General features: G+C 45.3%; 1 protein-coding gene across 1 annotated transcript; it reads right to left on the bottom strand.

Annotated features, from left to right (window-relative positions):
• Positions 1–1,878: 1,878 nt before the first annotated feature.
• On the bottom strand, positions 1,879–23,488 carry LOC115073270 (cytochrome P450 2G1-like). The gene is made up of 9 exons (XM_029571567.1): positions 23,026–23,488; positions 20,734–20,896; positions 19,847–19,996; positions 10,705–10,865; positions 10,342–10,518; positions 7,932–8,073; positions 4,760–4,947; positions 3,417–3,558; positions 1,879–2,451 (listed from the first exon to the last, which is right to left on the bottom strand). The coding sequence occupies exons 1-9, from the start codon at positions 23,200–23,202 to the stop codon at positions 2,270–2,272; spliced, it is 1,482 nt and encodes a 493-aa protein (XP_029427427.1). The 5' UTR covers positions 23,203–23,488; the 3' UTR covers positions 1,879–2,269.

Genomic DNA, 23,488 nt, shown 5'->3' with positions numbered 1-23,488 from the left:
CCTGGGTGGTGATGCCTAATATGGAACTCAACATTGTGTACCTACCTATAGGGCCAGATTTTGTAATCTACGCTCGGGCGTAGATTTGTGCGCGCAACCCGGCACGCATAAATCTATGCCCGATTTTATAACATGTGTGCGCAACCGCGCGCATGTTATAAAATCCAGGGTCGGCGCGCGCAAGGGGGTGCATACCTGTGCACCTTGCACGCGCCGAACCCTAGGGGAGCCCCGATGGCTTTCCCAGTTCCCTCCGAGGCCGCTCCGAAATCGGAGCGGCCTCGGAGGGAACTTTCCTTCCGCCCCACCCCACCTTCCCCCACCTTCCCCTATCTAACCAGTCCCCCCCAGCCCTATCTAAATCCCCCCTACCTTTGTTTTAGTATTTATGGCTGTCTCCAGGCAGGCGTAGGTTGCACACGCTGGCTGAGTGCCGGCACGCAATCCCTGGGCCCAGTGACTGCTGAATATGCCTACGCCACGCCCATTTTTTCAAGCCCTGGGATATATGCGCGTCCCGGGGCTTGCGCGCATCGCCGAGCCCATGCAAAATAGGCTCGGCGCGCGCAGGGGGGGGGTTTTAAAGAGTTACGCGTGTAACCCTTTTAAAATCCGCCCAATAATTTGTATTATTCTTCCCTATGCATCACTTTGAATTTGTCCACATTAAATTTCATCTGCCATTTAGATGACCAATACCCCAGTCTCGCAAGGCCCTCTTATAATTCCTCACAATTGGCTCATAATCTAACAACTTTAAATAATTTTGTGCCATCTGTGAACTTGATCACCTCACTTATTGTTCCCTTTTCTAGATCATTTGTAAATATATTAAAAAGCATTGGTTCCAGTACAGATTCCTAGAGCACTCCACTATTCACCTTTCTCCATTGAGAGAAATGAGCATTCAATCCTACTTTCTATTTCCTATCCTTAAGTTTAGCCAGTTAGCAATCCGCAGCAGGATATTGCCTTCTATTTCATGACTTTTTAATTTTCTGATCAGTTTTTTTTATGAGTGACTTTGTCAAATGCCTTCTGAAAGTCCAGATATACTATACATTTGTCTCACCCTTGTCCACATGTTTATTAACCCCTTCAAAAAATGTTTTAACAGATTTGTAAGGCAAGAATTCCCTTTGCTAAATCCTGCCTTATTAGCCTGTCTCTATCCAGATGGTCAGTAATTTTGTTCTTCAGAAAAACTTCTACCATTTTGCTTGGCACCAATGTCAAGTTCACCAGCCTATAGTCTCCCAGATCACCCCTGGAGCCCTTTTTAAAATTCAGTGTTCAGTTGGCCACCCTCTAATCCTCAAGTGCTGTAGCTGATTTGAATGAGAAGTTAGATATTACTAAAAATAGGTCTGCAGTTCCATTTTAGAGATCTTTCAGCACTCTGGGGTGTATACCATTCAGTCCCGGTGATTTGCTACTCTTTAGTTTGTCAATTTGCTCTATTGCATCTTCCTGGTTCACTGTGATTTGATTCAGTTCCTCAGAATCATTACCCTCAAAGAATGTTTCTGGAGTATGTATCTCCCTAACATCCTCCTGAGTAAAGACTGAAATGAAGAACTAATTTAGATTTTCTGCTATGACCTAGTCCTTCCTGAGTTACCGCTCAGCCCAGCTGACTCCCTCGTAGGCTTCTTACTTCAAATATATTTGAAAAAGGTTTTACTTTGAGTTTTTGCCTCTCTGACAAGTTTCTTTTCAAATTCTCGTTTGGCCTTCCTTATTAATGCTTTACATCCAACCTGCCAGTGCTTATGCTTTTTCCTGTTTTCTTCATATGCTATACCGTTTTCTTCCTCATTAAGCCTAAGGTAATAAAGTAGAACCACAGAGGCGACAAATGGACTTAGCACAAAATTGTTTCCCTTCTCACATCATCACTGCTTTATTATTATATGCTTACCATTTTGTTTATAAAATGCTGACAGTGTATGTAGCGCTGTGCAAGGTAAGTAGTGGAATATTATTACGGGGACATACCAGTTAGCTAACACAAGTTCAAGAGATGCAACAGTACAGGTACAGTCGAGAGCTTGCAATACCTGTTAGGGATGTGCATTCGTTTCATCCGTTTCTATACAAGCATGCAATATGAAACGGATGAAACGAATGCACATCCCTAATACCTGTCTGACTAACTAATGGAAAAAATAAAAGCCATTATCAAAACCGAATCCTGATATGCGAAACCGAGGGATGCAAAGGCTAGCGGGTTCTGAAGGTGGGACGTGGTGACAGCGACTGTCATGTCTCATCGAGGCAGGACAGAGAAGTGGTACCGAGGTGGTACATGCCCGATGCCACTTATCTCCGGCACCAAGTTGATGTCCTCGGGATGACTGGTGGGTTTCAGGGTGAAGTTCTGCAGGATGGTGACGAAGAACAGGAAGAGCTCCATGCGGGCCAGGCCCTCCCCAATGCAGTTCCTCTTTCCTGGGGAGGCAAAGAAGAAATTCAGAAGCTTTCCACTGGCTGCCATGTCAAAAGGGTGGCTTTTTTTTTTTTTTCTTTTTACCAATCCTTCATGTTCTGGACGTGGTGGTACGTTCTGCAAGACCAGAGGGTCACCCAAAAAAAAAAAAAAAAAGGCTTTTACTGTAAACTAACAACAACACTGAGAGAACTCGACTGGCTGCTCAACTTTAGAAAGGTCAAAGACCGCACGGTCTGGTGAAAACAGTAAACGGCACCGTTGCTGATAGAGCTTTCCCTGATGCTGCTTTTTAGTCTCATAACAAGATCTCATCGTCAGCTTTCCTGGTGCACTGTGGCTTGATGGTAGAGTCTTTTTCACCCATTGGTTTCTCCCCTGCTCTTTTCGGTTTCCAGCTCGGTTGGGCCTTCCGTCACCACTACCTGAGGAATTTTTCCCCCTATCATATATTCCTTCAAACTTACTTCAGCCCAGTCATGGCAGTGACAGTCCTTGGCTTTGTGCTGTGCACCATAGCCTCCTTCTGGAGCCCTGCAGTCGTGAGCCCTGACTATGGCCGTAAGGTATCAAAACTGCACGATGACTGGGGCTCTCGCCCCGCCAGGAGCTGTAAATGCAGCCTCTACAGCATTCAGTTGTTTTGTCAGATTTGATAGTCTGCCCCATGCATAATCAAATCAAGGTATGAAGACATGAGCCGGGAAACCAGACTCGGGTCCCTCTGCATGGCAATGCATGGCGCTGCTTCCGAGTCACCATGCTGGCCCCTAATGGTGCAATTTCTATTATTTTCAGAGCTAGGATAGGACTTTTACGTGTACTTGCAAGGAGCAAGACAGGCCTGCAGTTTGAAACATGCAAGGGAAGGAATGTCAGCGTAATTTCAGAATCGCAGGGCAGGAAGAGGGGGAGTGGGAGGGGGAGGGCTCCCTGCGGAGGAAAGCTCCACGTGCACATGGCGTACCTATGGAAAATGGGACGAAGGCCTCGCTCTTCTTGAAGCAACCTCTCTTGTCCAGGAAATGCGCAGGGTTGAAGGTTTCAGGACTTTCAAACAGCTTGGGGTCTTTCAGAACCGTGGTCAGCAGGAAAAAGACTGCGGTGCCCTGAAAAACAGCAACTCGGAAGAGTAGGTACCTGCCCCAGCAGGCGACTGCGTAGTGCTGGCACCCGGAATCATCAGCCACGCAGCCTCGTGCCACAACAAGGAGCGGAGAATTTCCCATGCACGTTACCACAACATTCAGATGAATTTTCAAAGACGTCACGCATGTAAACGTAACCTTGGGGGCCGATATTCAGCCGCTATGTGGCTTGGCGAGTTAGCCAGATAAACATATCCAGCTAAGTAGCAGGGTATATTCCGCGGTCGGTCGCACTGCTGAATATACCCGACTATCTTAAAGTTTGCTGCATATGTTTTTGTGGCTAACTTTAGGACAGGTCAGTTATGCGGCTAACTCTGCTCCTCCCCAAAATGCCTTCCGCACGTTCCTGGAATGCCCCCGACTTATGCAGCTGCATTCTAGCTGCATAACTCTTTATGTAGCTAGAATGTAGCCGCATATGGCTTTTAATATCGCCGTTTCGCCATGAGGACGGCTAAGTCTGGATGTGCAGGTTATCCAGCTAAGTAGCACTGCCCTGATCCGCTCATTGTCCACTCACTTTTTCTCTGGCTAAAAGATAGTCGGGTAAGTTTATCCAGATATTCAGCAGCCGCTAGATAGCTGGTTATGTACTACTTATCTGGCTATCTCCTGTTTGAATATCAGGCCCATAGTGTTTTAACAATTTTCAAAAGCCATTTTACCACATTAAGTGCACTTAATGTGGGTAAAACCCATTGACAATTCAATGACATATATTGTAGCAATTTTCAAAAGCCCACTTACACAGGTAAAGTGGATTTACACATGTAAAACTGAGTTTTAAGCGTGTAAATGCTTTTGAAAATAAGGCCTATTTTATCCTTATCTTTAGAGATAGTCAGATATCCAGATAGCATATAGACTATGTTCAGTCTACCCTTGCGAGATGACCATCACACAATTTTTAAATTTTCTATCTCCCATTGCCAATCTCCAGTACAAGGAACAAACATCAGGGCAAAAATAAATAAATTAGTACTAAGTCAGTATGTTGAAATTGAAAATCACAAACAATATTGTTAAGCTCCACTCACTTCTGAGTGTAACTGGAAAAGAGAATCCCTTTCTGCCTTGGCTGGCTCCTTTACCTGCTTCCCTGCCCTATGAGAGTCCTCCAGGCCGCGGAGAAAAATTGTGGGTGTCCCTTGAGAATTACCTTGGGAATGGTGTAGCCCCTAAAATTGGTGTCATTAGCTACAGCACGTGGGAGCCCAGCTGGGGCAATGTCAGCAAACCGCTGGATCTCATGGATTACAGCATCTGTGTATGGCATCCTGCTCCGATCCTCCATGCAGGGGCCACGTTCCCGGCCAATGACCAGGTCGAGCTCTGTGTGGATTTTTTCTGTAACAAAAACAAGGATGGGGGAGAAGAGGCAAGACAGAACAGCAGATAATTTTAGTAGTGGACTCGCTACACTTAGAACACCGAAGAGTCTCTTATAATATGGGGGCCAGAAAAGCATGTTCTTCTCAGTGGATGGCTTCTTGGATGATGGGATGGTGTTCCAAGCACTACTGAGCAGAGATAGTGTTCACTTATTGAAGAAGGGGGCGAAGATTGCCAAACTTGCTGAGGAAAGCTTTAAAAGAGCACTCGGGCCGTTGGCTGCCAGTAATCAAAATGGCGCCAATAGCCTTTGCCCTTACTATGTCACAGGGGCTACTGGTGCCATTGGTTGGTCCCTGTCACATGGTAGGAGCAATGGATGGCTGGCGCCATCTTGTGCTCCTACCATGTGACAGGGGCACCGATAGCCCCTGTGACATAGTAAGGGCAAAGGCTATTGGCGCCATTTTGATTACTGGCAGCTGACAGCCTGAGTGCAGGAGATCGCTCCCGGATCCCCCGCTGGACCACCAGGGAGTTTTAGTAAGTCTTGGGGGGCTCAGGAAGGTGGGGGGTTGTAGTTAATTCAATTTTAGCCGGGAAACGAATAAGAATGAACGCATGAACGTATCGGGGCCCCTCTTGCCAAATGCAACATATCTGCCCCCCGACGAATACGAATACCAATTGCAACGTATGCCGTCCCTCTACACATCCCTAGGGCAGATGCTATTGTTAAGTAATTTCTATCTGCCAGATGTTGACTGGGGCATCTTGACTGCAGTGTCTTCTAGAAGCAGGGAGATTCTGCATTCTCTGCAGGGAGAACTGTTGCGTCAACCGGTGAAGGGACCCACACGGGAGGGGGTGATACTGGACCTGGGGCTTACCACCAGGTAACAGGGTTTTTGATGTTGTAATGGATAATCATCTGGGATCCAATGATCACTGGATGGTGTTGTTCTGTATTAGAAGGCAGGTGGTGAAAGCTCATTCTAAAGCATGGCTCCTAAACTTCAGGAAAATTAACTTTGTCGTTCGCTGGATGGGAAAATACAGGGGAAGCAGAAGAGTAGTGAGCAAAACTAAAAGCAGATTTTGTAAAGGCAACTCATTTTTTGTTAGGGTAAAGAAGTAGCTAAATAGATGAGGAAAAAGTCAGTGTTCATAAACTATAAGAGACCGCAGAAAGAGGAAGACAGCCAACAATATCTGGAAAACTAAAAGAAAGCAGTCAGGAAAACGAAGAAGCAAATACAATAAAATGGGAGAGCAAGACTTATTTGTAGATATGTTAGTGAGAGGAGGAAGTGCAAGACTGAGAGGAGAAGGGAAGGAGGCTGATGAGAGAAAGGTGGACCTCCCGAACAAAATGTCTCTGTTCGGTGATCACTGAGGAGAAGGACTACAGAGAATGGATACAGATAAAAAAACCCTCAAACAATTTTCAGAAAAGTATGTTCATGAGAAGATATCTAAACAAGCATAAAGTAGATAAAAAGGTAGGACCAGATGGGATACATCGAAGGGTTTTAGGGAACTTGGAGAGGTTTTGGTAGCTCGGTTAGTGTTAGGAAAGTGGTTTGGTTCACGCAGCCTAGGGAGCCAGACCCCTACGCCCACGCCGACAGCTGGCATTTGTACCCTGGGATGGCACTCAAGCTACTGTTTGGAATTGATATGAGATTTATCTGGAAGGGCCAGGATGATACCGAGGCACTGCAGGAGAGTATTTACTTCTAATGTTTTGATTATTTTTCGAGTCACAAGTCAGGTTGCAGTTTAAGGGATAATTAGTTTTACAAATATTTTTGCATACATGATATATTTTAGCACACTAGTTGCATTTTTATTATGCATTACTGGAACTTGGTTAAAAGTCACAAGATGGCACGGGAAGCTCTAGTTCTTATAGGACAAGTTTGCCTGAAAACCAACCACTCGCTTGTAGGGAGATCCTCAATTATTAGTGTACTCTTTTTGAGCCTGACAGGTGTACAGAAGGCTCTGAGTTGGGGAGACCCCAGGAATTATCAATGTATCTGGTTTTTGGAAAATGTTTAAATGTTTGTTCATGTAGTAATAGTGGTTGGCCACTGGATGGCATTTTAGGTGTGAGAGCATTTGTTAATAGGTAATAATGTGCTTGTAGTGAAATTTGTATCTGTTCCTTTAAAGTTTTGCTGAGGTTGGAGATATAAAAATGTGGGGTTTTGCCTTTTCTTCCCCTGACCTTTCCAGCATGTAGAGGGTGGGGTATAGGGACCTTCAGAAAATGTGATTGTCCAGAGTACCCAGCCTTAAGGCTGGGAAGTGGAAACCTGCAGGGGGCTCTTCCCCTCAAGGGGAGAGGCCTGAGGCCCTCAGGAATTAGAGGTAGTCTCTTCATCCAGAGGAGTAAACCACAGAGGAGCAAGCAGAGAGGCCGATCGCCAGGAGGTGCTTGGAGTGGGCTTTCTTCCCCTCAGGGGAATCAACTGGAGTTTTGGGGAGAAGAGGTCCAGAGGTGGGGCGAGTCCTCAAGGAGGAGTGTCCAAAGAGTCCGGGTAGTGCACCTGTCTGGAGAAGCCTGCACCGGGATGGACCAGGAATAGAGTAGATCAGAGAATGACTGAGTAAACCATGTATACCCAATTTGTCTTGGTCTCCATTGGATGAGAGTTTTGATCTGGGTATGTAAAAGAAGAGGTACTTGTCTCCAACAGTCCTCAGTATGGTATATATTAAGGGCAATGTGAGATCCGGTAGGGATGCATACTGGCCTTCCAGGTTTTTACAGGGGAAAGTATGATTCAGGAAGAGGATGCCTTTTCATTACCCTGCCAAGAAGGATTGGTGTAATATGTTGACTGTCCAAACTTTATTGCTAAGTGGCACTGAATATCGGCCTCTTAGCATATTTGACTCCCAACACTATAGAAAACTTCAAGGACCGAGAAATCAGTTTTATGCTTACTATTAGCTCAGACTGAAATTATTATTTATTGTGGCTTTCTTACCTGTGACCTCTGGATGTTTCTGAAGAACCAGAAAGCTATATCTCAAGGTACTGCTGACTGTTTCTGTCCCAGCGAAGAACAGATTCATTGTAGTAGCCATCAGATTTTCAAGATGAAACTCACTCTGAGGGTCTAAGGCTTCCTGTATGTATTTGGGGTATTTTGAAAGACATTAAGAATTAGGTTATGAACTTACATACATTTTTTTTCTGTAGTGCTGTCACCCTATCCTCTCTCCCTTCCTCCTTATGGGAGGTGAAACCCCCATGCAGCCATAAGACTGTAACATTAAGGGGAAATCAGCAGACCAGATGGATACTGTGTTCTTTTTTTTTCCATCCTAGACATTAAGTTACAGACTCTCTGGATCTCTGTGCAAACTACAGGCAAATTCCCATAACTTTACTTAAAATTCCTAAAAGAAACGTATAAAAAATGAAGCTCCTTAGCATTAATCAGATATGAAGGAGATGTGGTCATACAAGAGAATGACTGCTACTAGACACACAATGAAAGCCCGTCCTGGGAGTCCCATGCCTGGAAAGCTTAAGAGTTGGAGTGACTTCCTTAGTGGAACTTCTACTATAGCATGGTGAAAGTCTGGACATCACAGGGTAGATGTACCAAAAATCTGATCTGGTGTGAAATCTGTTCCCAATGTATCAATAAAAATATGCCAGTGGAAAAATGCTGGGGCCAAAAATGGAGCAGTTTTTGAACATGGGGAAAAAAAACCAAGCAATCAAAATAAAGCTTTGATGTAGCTGACCCCCTTTACCCCTATAACCACACAACCACAGTGCTGCCATCATGCAACGAGCAGGATTAGCCATCCGCCAGTCAGATTGCTTGATTTCAGTACTGCTGCAATTAACCAATGGCTAGGTACAAAACCAGCACCAGTGTCGGAGCTTCTTTATTGTAACATTTGTTAATTTGTTTTTATTTATTATGTTTGGATTTTATTGCCCCAAAACTCCTCTAATGAAACAGTGATTTAGTGCATTCAACCATGTTGATTCAGACCTTCATAATAGACATGCCCAGCATTAAATGTCTTCTCTTGCCTTATGCATAATCATCGGTCTATAAAAATCAAACACATTTTGCACTGTCTTTGTCCAAAATTTGCCATACAGGCTTAATATTGTGCCCCAAGCAGAGGAAAACTTAGAAGTATGGTATTTGTTCAATAATGCTCAGCTGAATTGTAGGGAGCAGATTTGAATCTACTCCCTCAATACATATTCTCCACGGGGATCAAATCTAGAAACTGAATAGTATTCAATTATCTAAAGCATTTGGTAGAGTTTTTCATTCGTTTACCATGTATAAACTGGGGTCCAACATAACGAACTCAGCGCAAATCACTGGGAAGAGTAAAATGATCACTGTTAAACAATTCAGAGGTTTTTCGAAACACGGACCTATGCCTTTGTGCTGACAATTTTTTAGAATTATAAATTTTAAGTGATATATATATATATTTGATGAAATAATGGATGATGAAATTAGAAGTGTATAACTAGTAAAGCCCTTACTCTAATTTTTGGTGCCAGTTTAGAAAAAACGCTGACTTGGGATGAAGGTCCTCATCTCAGTCAGTGTTTAAAATGGTTGGATGGATGTATATACACACATGTTTCTTATGGTCTATGTGTTTATCAACCAAGACTTTTTTCTTCACGTAATGAAGACTAAAGCCAATGAAGACAACATTATTTATCAGAATCTCCCTTAACAGAGATATTCTTCAAAACATGGATCCATGTCAGGTGCAGTTGGGTTTACATCGTAATCATCTTCAAAGGACCAGTTTTCCTCTGCTTGGGGCGCAGTGTTAAGCCTTTGTGGTGATTTTCGGAGACAAACATTGCAAAATTTGTTGGATTATTACTTGCAACAATTTGTTTAAAAAAAAAAGAGAAAAAACATGTATGCACACAACACATTGAGCACACACACTGATGATTATGGATAAGGCAAGTGAAGACGTTTAATGCCGCGCGGGCCTATTATGAAGACCTGAACCAACATGGCTAAATGCACTAAACCTCTGTTTTATAAGAGGAGTTTTTGGACTGTGATTTCTTTTTATCCCCTATTTTGATATATTTGTAATTTTCTGAGTATTTCTTTTTATTCTACATCGCTTGGGTAAACCCTTTTTACAGGCAGTTTATGAAGTCTAAGTAAATAAAATATAAATATCTCATGTCAGAAGATGCATCTAAACCCTGACCTAGCGATGGGAGAGATAAACTTGAAAATTCAGGTGTTTCCAGACATTAGAGAGGCTTTGTGAAAACCCCCTCACTCTCAAACCGCACCCCTCCCCACCAGAAGCTAAAGATAGAATGCATTCTGCTAAAAAAGGAAAGAAGTTAAAACATGGAACGTATCCTCAGACCTGCTGCATTCTGATGAGGAAACAGTCGATGAAATCCCTTGGGCAGTTGGGGTCCAGAGTCCTTTGGTGCATTTTGACCTGCTCTGATACAAAATCTTTTAACTGCTTCACGTTTCTTGAAAAGGAGGGAAAGGCTCCAGGACAGTACTTCAGGATTTGTGGAAATGCATTCAGCAGCTGGGGTGGGAAAAGTCCACATATGATTATGCATGTCTATTCTGAGCTTAATTAAAAATATAGCCTCCATAGGGGAGGAACTCGGCATCTCAAGAGGAAGAGGGGAGGTGCCACTGGAAACCAAGCCTGCAGCTGCTTTCCCTAGTAGGCGGCAACTCAATACGCTACTGAATGGATTGTACCAACCTGGCCCCATTTGGAGTTCAGAAGGCGAAAGTTCTTATTGATGAGTTCCAACAGGGATAGGAACCTCTTGTCCTCGTAGTCGAACCGGCTCCCAAAGACCACAGAGCAAATGACATTGGAGACAGCTCGGCTGAAGAAAAAGGTGGGGTCAAAGGGCACCTCTGGATTGTTCGGAGTGGAGGGGATGGGGAAAAGAGTGGAATTGCTGGTTAACAGATGCTAATATAGAAAGTGAAAACAGATACATACTCGTTTGCTGGGTACTTAAAAGACTGGGAGCTCAGGCCCATAGATTCCTCCTCCAAGTTTTTAATAACTAAAGAATTGATCACAATGCGCCCCCCCTCAATGAATGATCCTGTAAAAACAAGTGAATAGCCCTACTGGATCTCTACTAAGAAGACTATACCATCAGCGTAGGTTGCACCATCAGTGTAGGTTGCAAAGAATTATACCAAATGGTGTTCAGCTCCCCCATGTGGACTGCTGTGTTAATTGCTTCCTTTTGCCTATAAAAGGGAGAAAGGTCTACAGAGGGTGTGGAGTTTTAATCTACTTTTGGAAGGAGAAGGAGCTTCATGTGTTTTGCTTTTCTTCTCTTTAATTATTTTCCTATTAGGAACTAGAACACTTTTCATAGGCGTCAGAATGGGCTGCAGGGGCCAGTGTCCCCGTCCCTCCCCCCGAATTTCCACTGGCAACAGAAGCATAGCCTCGTTGATGCTATATCCCCCTCCACGGCAGCCACCGCCACTGCTGTCCTTGTTACAATCCCTCTTACTCACTCTCCATGCTCCTAAAGAGTCAGAGGATCGCAGCCTTGCAGCGCCTCGGGCCTTCCTCCTCCCCGGCTGTAGGTGCTCGACTGACATCACCACAGGTTATTTGGCTAATGCAAGACGTGCCTACTAGCAGGTCTAAAGATATCCAGCCCTGTGTGGCTGGATAATTCTAGCCTTAATCCGTTATATTCAAAAGAATATCACAGGTTAAGAGCCAAGCTGCATTAAAAAAAAAAGCCAAATAAAAAAAAAAAGTCACTAGCCTTGTGGCCCTATCACACACTCAAGAACAGGGCCCTTCTCCTCCCCAAACGTCTCAAACACCTTAACAAAAGTTGGTTTTAATTGGCCAGCGTGTCATCCCGCCACCTCAGCAGGCTCCCTTATCCTGTCAGAAATATGGCACAAATTGCCTTGCTGGACTTCTCTCCCTCCCAGTACCTTTGATGTGAAAGATCTTCAGCTGCTCTGGGAGCGTACAGGTACGATTCTAGGGCAATTCCCCTAGCGAGTACTGAAGTGCCGGGCCTGGGTCACACGGTAGGCTGCCACCAGTCTCAGCTGTTTAACTTTCGGCGCCTTCTTTCTGATGGGGCACACCCCGCCTTATTCTGCCAACTTTATCATACACCATTGCTTTCCAAATCCCGTTCTCTGCTCCTCTCAGCAGGAGTTATTGAAGGTGGTGTCACATTAGGCTTGAAAGAACATGAGAAAACAGTTTCTCTTACCTTGCCCCCTAGCATTTGGAATTCCCTGCCGCTTGCCTTGCGACTAGAAAAAGATTATTTAAAATTCAGATAAGCCCTTAAAGCTTTTTTTTTTTTCCACAAGTTTATCCTTCACATAGAATTTGTATATTCTTTCATGTATTATCTATAGTTATGTAATAGTTTTTGTTTGTATGTGATTCATTCAAGATATAGTTTTATTTCTTCTTTTATTATTTTATCACATATTGTTTTATATTATTGTAACCTGTTTTGTCTCTATAAGTCAATGTTGTATTTATTGCATTATTTCATTTTTATATGTTAGTTTTATTTTTTATCCTCTAGAACTCTGTGCATTGCTTGGATTCACAAGTGTAAGAAATTGTGATTAATTAAGTAAATAAACTAAATTAAAAAGTCTTTTCACATTGAATGCACTGAGAGGGTTGGGAGGGTTAAGGTGGGTGGAAGGGGTAGGTGGGAAGGTGGGGGGCCCTGGCAAGGCAAATATGCACCATCTTTCTATCTGAATTGGGGAGCAGGCACAAGGGAGGGGGGAGGGAGGGGGGAGGGAGGCCGCAGTGGCCCTTAAAATCTAACTTTTCTTAAGATGTTTGAGGAGTTTTGGGAATGGGGGAAAGGGTTTTGGACTGGACCCAGCAGAGCCCTGCTCTTGCGTATGTGTGTGTCTGTGTGAATGTGAGTGTGTATGTGTGTGTGTGTGAGTGTGTGTGTGTGTGCATGTGTGTGTGTGTATGTGTGTGTGAATGTGAGTGTGTGTGTGTGAATGTGTGAGTGTGTGTGAATGTGTGTGTGCATGTGTGTGTGTATGTGTGTGCATGTGTGTGTGTATGTGCATGTGAGTGTGTGTGTATGTGTGTGTGAATGTGAGTGTGTGTGTGTGTGTGTGTGAGTGTGTGTGAATGTGTGTGTGCCCTCCGTATCCATTGAGGAAAGATTTACAGTTAAGGGTACATTCTTGTCAAATAATATACATGTCCCCAGACTCTTAGAGTTGTATGAAGAATAATATAACTGCTCAGGCCAGCTGGCCTTCAGCTTATCATGCTCATGGCTTGGTAAGGTGTCTCTTCTGTAGCAACAGAATATGGACTTTATTTCTACATGCAAATTGAAAAATATGTTTTCTCTTGACCAGAGAGGATATCCCCCTCACATTCAGGGATACTGTATTTAACAGAGCACACATAAAACCAGTAAGTTCCTGTTCCAGTCCAGACAAGTGGCTTTTGCATCCCTACCAGGAGATGGAGGCAGAGAAAAACTTTTCAGACACTGCTACAAAACCCGAGGGCGCCACCTGCTGTCCCTCAGTATTTCTCTGTCTCCAGCAGAGAGTTTTGGAAAAAAAGAAAGAAAAACAGAAGAAATGAAGAAAGAAAATAAGGAGATTTGGCTCCCTAAGGTACTAGGTTCCTTCGTGGGCCATCCCTTAGGTTGAGCCGGGCGAGCAGGGGGCTGGAGATCAGGGGGTGAGGAGGGAGGCCGTGGCTGCATACCTGAGGTCCGGAAGGGCCCGGCAAGGCTTGGTGCAGGCGGTACAACGCGTATCAGGAGGCCACGTTAACACAGCCGGGGTCTGGGAGGGCTTGACTGGATTTTGTGCGACAGGTGCGGCGCGTGTCAGGAGGCAGCGTTCACGCACCTGGGGTCTGGGAGGGCTCGGAGAAGCAGGGCGATGTGTGAGAGCAGTGTATGTGGGAGAGCAGCGCGGCGCCAGTCCAGGAGCTCGCCAAATATTGCAGGGCCAGCGGGGAGAAGCATCCGCGCCTGAAGTCAGGCACCCTCTGTCCCAACTGTGCCTCTGGGGGCGAAGACAGCTCTTTGGGGGCAGCAGGCAAGGATATCACCTGTTCTTTGGGTACAGGCAAGGAGGCCACCAGAGACGAGGAGGAGCCGGGGGCCATGTTGCCTCCTCGTGGTAGGAGGCAGATGGAGTCGGGAATGCCGCCCTCACTTTCACCAATGGGTCAGGAAGCTCATGAGGATTGGGAGAGCGGGTAAGAGCAGGATGAGGAGATGAGGAGATCAGGGATCCTGAGGAGTTTTTCACTGATTCTGTCCTGCTACCGCATAAGGCTTATTTAACCAGTTGGGAGTCAGGAGTAAAGTGTCCGCATGTTAAGCAGGCTGTGTGGCTGGCTAAGTTTGGGGGCCTGCTCCGTCGCTTGGGCCCTCGGACTTTCTTCGGCAGATGATGAGAGATCCATCTCTGATTTGGTGATGACCCTGGGGAGGATCCCAGGGACCACCTGGTAGATGAGGTTCTGGATGCGGAGAAGCCCCTATCAGACCCAAAGGAGGTGCCGATGTTGGAAGGAGATGATCCTCGAATGGGCCGTCTGTTCCGAAAGGAGGAGTTGTATCTCCTCATCCCTCAGGTGCTGGGGATGGACTCAGTTCTGGATGGGCTGTGTGGTCCACCTAGAAACAACCAAACAACTGCCCACCCCTTACCCATGTGAAAGCACAATAGCCCTAAAAAAAACAAAAACCCTGGCCCCTTAGGTGGGATAAATATCAGGACCCAAGGGGGGGGGGGCCATAACCCCCAAACCAACATCTTAAAACTTTTCCCACTACTCTCCAAGCAACCACCCAAAATCCCACCCTCCATTTCCTCAGCTCTGCTATTGAAAACAGAACCATCCAAACAATCCATTGAACAACCTCCAACCCAACCAAGCCCATACCCCTGAACCAACCCCCTAAATCACTCTTGGGAGAGATCACCTTAGAAAATAACCAGTGCAGCGTGTACAAAGTAAACCAAAATAAAATATCAGAAAAAGAAATCAATAAAAAAACCCAAAACCAATGCAGAGAAAATGCCGAGTAGCAGGAAGCTTGGCTGAGTCACCCTCTGAATATAACAGCCCAATGATCTGTTAGGTGAAGTGAGCGTCGTTCCCAGGATTGCGGCGACAGCGATACCAAAATGTAATACAGAATAAAGCAGCACAAAAAATAATCCATTCCTGCAGAATCAGCGCTCACATCACACTGCTAACAGTCACGGAGATCACCAAGCGATGATCGAGACCTGTCCAGCTCAGAAAGAGCATCTGCGCATGGGGATAGAAAGTGTGCAACAGTCAAAGAAGTACAGAAAAAAAATCAATAGCGCTGCACATAAGTAATAAAAAAAAATGATAATAGCCAGAGTTCTTATGGAATTGGAACCTCCTAAAAAAAAAGAACTGAAAACACAGAGCCTCTTATCTGATGTGCCCCGCCACAGGACACCGGGATAGTGGCTGAATATCAAATTGCAGAAGCCATCTAATCCTCGGCTACGTGGCTGACACCGTGGTTTTTTAAATCCAGGCCTCCATTTCTTTAACCGTCTCAAGGGTTACTGAGGCACCATTGACAGTAATCGTCAGCTTGGCAGGACAGTGCATGGCATAGCGTATCCCCAATTTTTGCAGCTGACGTTTTGACGATGAATGCCGTTCTTGCACATCTCGTGCTGCATTCATTCTAGATTGTTTATCCACAAAATTAGGCAGTTTAATTCGAGCGCCTTGAATAGGGGAGGCGGCCATTGCCCAGTGCGCTGTGGCCCCTGTTCCACTCCAGATGCTGGAGCTCAGGCAACCACTTAGAAAAGAAGGCCACTGTGTCACTTCCCACTGCTCTCTCCGGAGCTAGGATTGCCAACTGTCCAGTTTTGGACCGGACAGCCAGGTTTCCAGGCATTCTGTACAGTGTCCAGTCAGAAGTACCGACCGGACACGACATGTCTGGTTTTGCAGGTGGATCCTCCTTTTTCTCCACAGCCTCTTAGTTAGAGGAAGGCAGGTCGGAGCCTATCGGAGGAGAGCTGCGCTGTATCCCTGCCTCCTTTCCCGTGCTGTGATTGGACAGCATAGGGAGAGGAGGAGGTGCCCAGCACAGCCCTCAGCTCCCAGTGGATCTGCAGATACATAGGTACACTGTTTAGGCAGTTCAATAACAGGATCTAAAATTTATGCAAATGAGGGGGTACCATTACCCCCCCCCCCACCACCACCCCCTCGGTCCTCAAGTGTCCAGTCCTGGTCGATGGAAACGTTGGCAACCCTAACGGGAACCCCGAGAATATGCAGGGGGCCATCACCGAGCTCGATTCTCCAGGTCATCTACTTTGTTCAATAACGCCCGGTAATTCCGTTTCATCTTTTCAAGCTTGGCTGTAGCGGATGTGGAAGCAGTTTCTAGTTCCGTTATTTTTCCCCCCCTTGACCCTCAAGGCCCATCGCGTTTTCCTGCACATTTTGCACCAAGTTAGCCACCTTCCCCACAGTAACACTCAATCGAGCCTCTAACTTCTTTGAGATTTTATTAGAAAATCTTTCCAATAGAGCACTGATATAAACAGCGAGCTCTCCTGATTCAAAAGTCTCTGGCCCAGTCTCCTCCTCTGAGGCTGACTCCTCCGCCGTAACCTGTTTTACCGGGCAAGCCTTTTTATACCCTCTTTTTCATCTTACTGCCCCGGTCCGCCCAGAGCGAAGGAATGGAACACTTGCCTGTGTCTTTAGCCTCCGACATTTCACACCAGGCAGAGTAATCCGCCACCAAATTCAAATGAACAAACATGAGCCGGGTGGGAACTCAGGCAGGACACAGCCGCTCCATTCACAGCATAACCAGAAGTCCGAAAATAAAATGCTATTTAGCATTGTCTTCTCCCACAAAAATATTGCTTATGTATCCCCTCTGATTTTGTACACATTATATTCCCTAATCATTCAAATCTATAGCAACCATATAGTTAGGACTGGCATACCTATATAAAAGCTAGAAAGCGAAAAAATGTTTTCCTATAAATCTTAAGGATCTAGCCCAAAATTGAAAAAAAAAATGGGCTTTTCCTGGTAAACTTACAGATCTGTGTACAACATTATCTCACGAACAGGGTTGGCACGACAGGAGCCTAAGATGATTCAGCCTGAGCGGGTCCTCTCCACTGAGATTGATGAGCAGAATTTGGGGGAGAGGAGGCTGGAGTGGGGACACTACCTTCTGGCCTGGCTCAGATGTCTCTGTGCATGGACCACTACAGCTCCTGTCCCATTGGCGCTCCTAAGGAACAGGAAGTGATGTCAGATGTTGTGGGGCACTACTGTAGCAGTGTGAGCCCCTCCAAAGCTACAACCAGGCCCCCTCTACTGCAAGCACAGCTCTGCCCAGAGGTGCTCATGGGACTAGACGTAAACCAACTTACAACGCGTTTACAATCAAGCGCATCTACAGAGTTCAGTGACATCAGGGGTGGTGATTGCCTCGACTAAGTTGCAAGAGGGGGTGGGTTTAAGTTGAGGAGTGTTTGAATATGTTCCCACTAATACAGTTTTTACGCACACTATATTGCATCGGCCTGAGTGTGCTTAATTGGTTTCATTTCTTCCTGACTGGGAGGCAGCATGTAATTAGAAATGGTCAGGAGCAGTCTTCTTGTTGGAAGTCTATTCTGTTTGGGGTTCCTCAAGGTTGGGAAACTTGGGGGTTAATTATAGATCGGGAAGAGCGTGGAGACTCAGAGACTGAGTGGCGCTCGGAGACTGAGCAGGGACTGGTGGGGAAAAGCAGGGACTTAGCAGTTGGGTGGGTGGGCGGAGGAAGCATGAATGGTGATGTGTTAGATGAGCTGGGAGGGAACATAAGAACATAAGAATTGCATACTGGGTCAGATCAAAGGTCCATCGAGCCCAGTATCCTGTTTTCAACAGTGGCCAATCCAGGTCACAAGTACCTGGCTGGTTCCCAAGGGATAGAGAGATTCTATACTGCTTATCCCAGGGATAAGAAGTGGATTTCTGCAACTCCACCTTTATAATGGTTTATGGATTTTTCCACCAAGAATTTGTCCAAATCTTTTCTAAATGCAGATACAAGTTATCTTCCTAAATGCCTTTGAATATGGACCTCCCTCATTTTTTCTGCTATTTCTTAGTCCTCCCTGAACTACTTTTCCCCCAGGTCATTCAGTGTCCCAAATTACATGCTTTTTGCTTCAAATGTACTTGAGAAAGATTTTATTTAGCTTTTGCTTCTTCTCAAATTCTCCCTTAGCCTGTCTTAATACTACTTTACATCTAACTTGCCAGTATTTATGCTCTTGTTATTTTCTTCGTATGGGTCTGCTTTTCATTTTTTGAAAGATGCCTTTTTGGTTTTAGGGTCTTCTTTTATCTCATCATTAATCCATGCTTTCAGTCATCTAATCTTCCTTCAACCTTTTTTAAAGTATAGAATACATTTTATCCGGGCTTCCAAAATAAAATTTTTGAACAATGTCCAAGCTTCATGCAAATTTTTAACCTTGGCAACCGCTCCTTTTATCTTTTTCTAACTAATTTTCTCATTCTATCATAGTCTCCCATTGTAAAGTTATATTCTACTGCAGATGTTTTATTAAATCCCTTCCTCCAGTGATTATGTCAAATTTGAACATAAGAACATAAGAACATAAGAAAATGCCATACTGGGTCAGACCAAGGGTCCATCAAGCCCAGCATCCTGTTTCCAACAGTGGCCAATCCAGGCCATAAGAACCTGGCAAGTACCCAAAAACTAAGTCTATTCCATGTAACCATTGCTAATGGCAGTGGCTATTCTCTAAGTGAACTTAATAGCAGGTAATGGACTTCTCCTCCAAGAACTTATCCAATCCTTTTTTAAACACAGCTATACTAACTGCACGAACCACATTCTCTGGCAACAAATTCCAGAGTTTAATTGTGCGTTGAGTAAAAAAGAACTTTCTCCGATTAGTTTTAAATGTGCCCCATGCTAACTTCATGGAGTGTCCCCTAGTCCTTCTACTATCCGAAAGAGTAAATAACTGATTCACATCTACCCGTTCTAGACCTCTCATGATTTTAAACACCTCTATCATATCCACTATTGCTTCACCACAGTAACCCCATTGTGCAAAGTCCTGCATTCCACTGAGGACTACATCCAAAGTAGCTCCCTCTCTCGTCAGTTCTAAGACCAATCGTTCCAAGATGCTATCATTTACGGCATCTAGAAACTTAACATCTCTAGCGTGTCCCGATAAGACATTGACCCTGCTGCTTCCTGGCTTCAGCTTGGGGCAACCGATACGACACATTTTTTCTTCTACTTTTTGGCCAGAAAGGAGGAAGATCCCATAGGGGCCTGTAGGTCTCCCTGTGTACAGGTAATGTTGAGCAAGCTGGTAAGCAGCAAAGTTACCTGGATAACTTTATTTAGGTAGCTTTAGCTGAGTATTTTCCGTGGAAGATAAGTTCCACTGAATATCTGGTTAGTTATCCAGGTAACTTTCCCCGCATAACTTTCTCAGTCACCGGCTTACTCATTATGGATCCAACAATTTATAAAATGTATAAGTTTTCCTGGGCATGCGCTACATATATTTGATGGACTGCTCTGAAATCTTTCCTAGTAGGCCACCCGATGAAGCTGAGGTGCAGGACACAGAATGCCCAGATCATAAACAAAATAAAATCCTCAGATCCCCTGACTGCCTTGAAGGAAAGGTTTCTGCAGAGTCTTGGCACTCACAAGCCTCTTAAGCTCACTGCTGACACCTGAAAAAAAACACGTTTTTACGGCAGTATGACTCAAAAACAAAAAAAAAATCTCACCAACCTTTGGTTTTCCTGAACTCTTCCACTAGGCACTGGGCCTCTTCTTGGATCTTCTCCTCGATGCTCCTTTTCCCCATCCCGAAATTCCTCAGGGTCATGAGAGAGAATCGCCGGAGCTGCTTCCAACGCTCCCCACTGCTGAGCCCGATCCCTGGTGAGAAGTGGGAAAGACACGGACACTAATGGCAGCAGTGATCGATTATCCTGAAGGAAGACTGGAAAAATGCCAACCAAAACGTACTGCCAGTAGAGTGGGGGGGGGGGGGATTTTCTTTCACACCATCTAGGACGAGTTAATATCCCCGTCAGGCAAGTGGTGTTGGATAATACTGGCAGTTCTACGCACAGCTATACCTGAGGTTGGCTTCTGCCCCTTGGAACAGATGGTGCTATGGATGCTGCAGAGGCAGCGCTCACAGGGCTGGAAGGAGGAGTTGTCATAATCATTGCATGACAGTGATACCTAGTGGTGAGACAAGGCAAACGTTAGCCCGGCTCCGGAAGGAGCCACATTCTGTGGCCGCCTCCCCCAGGCTGAGAACTGTCGCTGCAATGATTGATCTAAACAGGAAGGTTAAAAATGGGGAAAACCCTGGTTGTGACAGTGCCCTAAACAAGAAGAGACCGAAAGTGAGGGAATTAAAGGCCCGAGCGAGCAGGTGGGAATAAAAGAAATAGGGCTTTCACAAGAAGCCCTTTTTATTTCTCCTCTAACACCGCACTATGGCTAACGCATGCAGAAAAGGCAAATCTCCTTTAGTAGGACAAAAGCCAGGGCAGGTCCTCGGGAAGCTGCCGGATGTGAGGCGTCAGCGGGGGGAGGCAATTGTACCAGGACGTGCCAGGCACCCATCGTCTGTGCCCGGATCCGAGCCTCTCTCTGCTCACCATAGTCCTTCAGGAAAAGCTGAAGCATGGGAAACGGCCCTCTGCTGATGAATGCATCCCCCTGGTCGAGAAGAGCTTCCTTCACAGCCGGCAGTCCGGACACCACCACCACCTTGCGAGAGCCTAGATAAAGGGTGCACACGGGGCCGTACCTCTCCCCCACCTGTAGGGAGAGAAAAGGGTGTGTCAGAGAGCCTGATCCACCAGGAAAGCAGCTTGCAGAGGAGACCTGCAGAAAGCTTTCCTCCCTCCTCACTGGCTCAGTGTGTTTGTGGGCCAGGCATCTATTTCTGTTTTGGCCAGGATTGTAATGGGATTGCTACAATCCCCGACTGTGGCAAGCCTGCCTGTGCACGGATCTCTTTCTAAAGAACAGCCAGAGCTGGGCTGAAAATGCACCACCAGCTCACCTTTGACTGAGGAAGGCCTGAGAGTGCCACGGACTCCCGCTTCCCTCCCTCCCCCTTGGCAGGACTGACAGAGCACATACTCCTGTCTTTACCCCAGCCATGGCAGGGCTGATGGTGCAGGTGTTGACAAGTCCGGTGTGACACTTTTCTTTTGACCTAGGGCAGGTCAAGTGGTATCTGCAACTGTATTTGCATTTGTGCTATTCTGAGTGTAATGTGCACTCCTCATACATGTGCATGTTTTCTTTTCACTAGTGTCAAAGCACTCAAATGCCTTTGACTTTTTAGGTGAATCTAACACTCTAATGCTTCTGACTTGTGCCCAGATGAGTAGGAAACAGAGCACATTTTAGAGGTAGATTTTCAAAAATTGTGTGCACAAAAAGAACACATACATGTGTAAAATGGCACATATGCAAGTATAAGCTATTTTAAAGCCAGCAACATCTAAGTGTACATCAGGGACCACAAGTAAAAATGCATGTATGGAAAAGAGACAGGACAGGGGCGTTCCGGGGAGGAGCCAAAACTTAGGTGCCTATGTTGCTATTTTAAAACCTGCCTACATTTATTTTATTTATTTATTTAACGTTTTTTTATATACTGACAACCGTTTGCACATCGTATCGGTGTACATTTAACTCAAAAATAGTAGGTGGAGCCTTTACATGGAACAGTAACTATAAAAATTAAAGTTAAAAGGTCTTACAAGAGACAAAGTAAACAAAACTTTATAATAGTTGTGAACTAATGTACAATATATTTACAAGAGAGTCAAACAGTCATATGGACAAATGGTTTTCATACATCATGTGGAGGGAGTAGAGGGAGGGTAGGCTTACATGAAGCACGGAAGCCTTTTATTTGGCCATATTTACTCCTGCTCAATATCAGGTGTAAGTGATTGTAAACAGTTCAAAAGTTAAAAAAAAAATGATAAGGTAGAGGGGTCTGGGTGCAAAGTGGGGACTTCAAAGTGAAGAGCCAGAAAGGTCTCGATGACCTGCAGATGGACTGGGCGAACTGGTAGACCAATTGGTAACACTGCTAATTTCATTGCCGCGTGCATGTTCTAAAACATCCTGACTGATCGCGTGTGAAAGCCGACTTACGGGGGGTAAATATGTGTAACTAAAATGTGTAAAACGTATTCGCGTATCCCTTCAAAATTCTGCCTACAAGTCCACATGTATAATCATCTGTGCACACTTATTCAGCCAGTTCCGGCTTGTCCGGCTCCGTAGCATCTTTACCTCTACTTACACGGACAAATTTGAACTTATCTGGTTAAGTAGCCCTTTTTTTTTTAGACTTATCCAGCTATCTTAAATACCTGGCTAAGCCCGAAAAGTGCTGCTTAGACAAGTACGCTTTTCAGACTGATCCGGGTAAGTGTCGCTACTTATCCGCATAAATTGGAATTTATCTGACCGAGTGCCGGCATTTTTCCAGATAAGCCCGAACTTGCACACAAAGTGGTTTTTATATGCGGGAGCATATATGCGCGCACATGTCCTTGAATTTTATAACCCGCGCATATCAAGTGCGCGCAGGTGAAAAAATACATTAGTAACTTTGTTGGCGCATACATGGACGCATGCAAGCAGTTTTGAAAGTTATCCTCCCCGTGTTTGTCACGCAAAGCAGCCCTGCCGCCTGCCCCAGTGTACACGGTTTTCATCTTCCCGCACACCCTGAGCTGCCGTTTCCATTAGGAACATGGCACCAAGCCGCTCACCGCTCACCACTCAAAAAAAGTATTTTTTTTTTCCCCATTTTGTACGTACGTGGGGAAAAAAAAAATCTTTATTGAATCAGGCCCCTGAACCCATTGACCCGTTCAAACTCCCAGATCACTGCCTGCGCCTGGCAGGCTCCTCACCTCTTTCAGAGCCTTTATCAGGGACTTCCCCACCAAGTGCAGAGCGTTGCCCAGGATAGGCAGGGGGAAGGGGCCGGGGGGCAGGCGCTGGCTCCGCAGGCTCCGTCTCCAGGCTGAGAAGAGCAGGCAAGTGGTGCAGAAGGCGAGGAGCAGGGTGGCCGCTTCCCCGAGCTCCATTCCTACGTCAGAAAAAAAAAAACAAAAAACTGCTTCCACCTGATTTGTCCCTAATAGTCAGAATCTCTTAGCGCTAGACTGATTTATCATCTCTTTTCCTCTATGTGCACTTTCACTCAGTTTATAATATATCCTTGCTCGTGGTTTCTGTTTATACAGCCCTTGGTTTCTCTGCTAGATGTATAAGCCCTCTCCAGTGCACCAAAGCTTGAAGAGAGAAGCAACTTCGATTTCTCTGCAAAACAATCGCAGCTAAAATTTCTCTCCCTGAGCACTCATTATAATA

Source organism: Rhinatrema bivittatum, chromosome 11 (genome assembly GCF_901001135.1).
Source record: "Rhinatrema bivittatum chromosome 11, aRhiBiv1.1, whole genome shotgun sequence".
Taxonomy (NCBI): domain Eukaryota; kingdom Metazoa; phylum Chordata; class Amphibia; order Gymnophiona; family Rhinatrematidae; genus Rhinatrema; species Rhinatrema bivittatum.
The sequence above is the reverse complement of the archived record's forward strand: the minus strand, read 5'-3'. Positions and strand labels throughout refer to the sequence as shown.

Bases quoted from the DNA above. Each gene is read 5' to 3' on its own strand.
- LOC115073270 (XM_029571567.1), bottom strand. From the start codon at position 23,202: ATGGAGCTCGGGGAAGCGGCCACCCTGCTCCTCGCCTTCTGCACCACT. The intron at 19,997-20,733 runs GTGAGCAGAGAG...ACTTCTCACCAG, and splicing joins GCTTTTCCTGAAGGACTATG to GGATCGGGCTCAGCAGTGGG. The intron at 3,559-4,759 runs GTAATTCTCAAG...GCTGTTTTTCAG, and splicing joins GGGGCTACACCATTCCCAAG to GGCACCGCAGTCTTTTTCCT.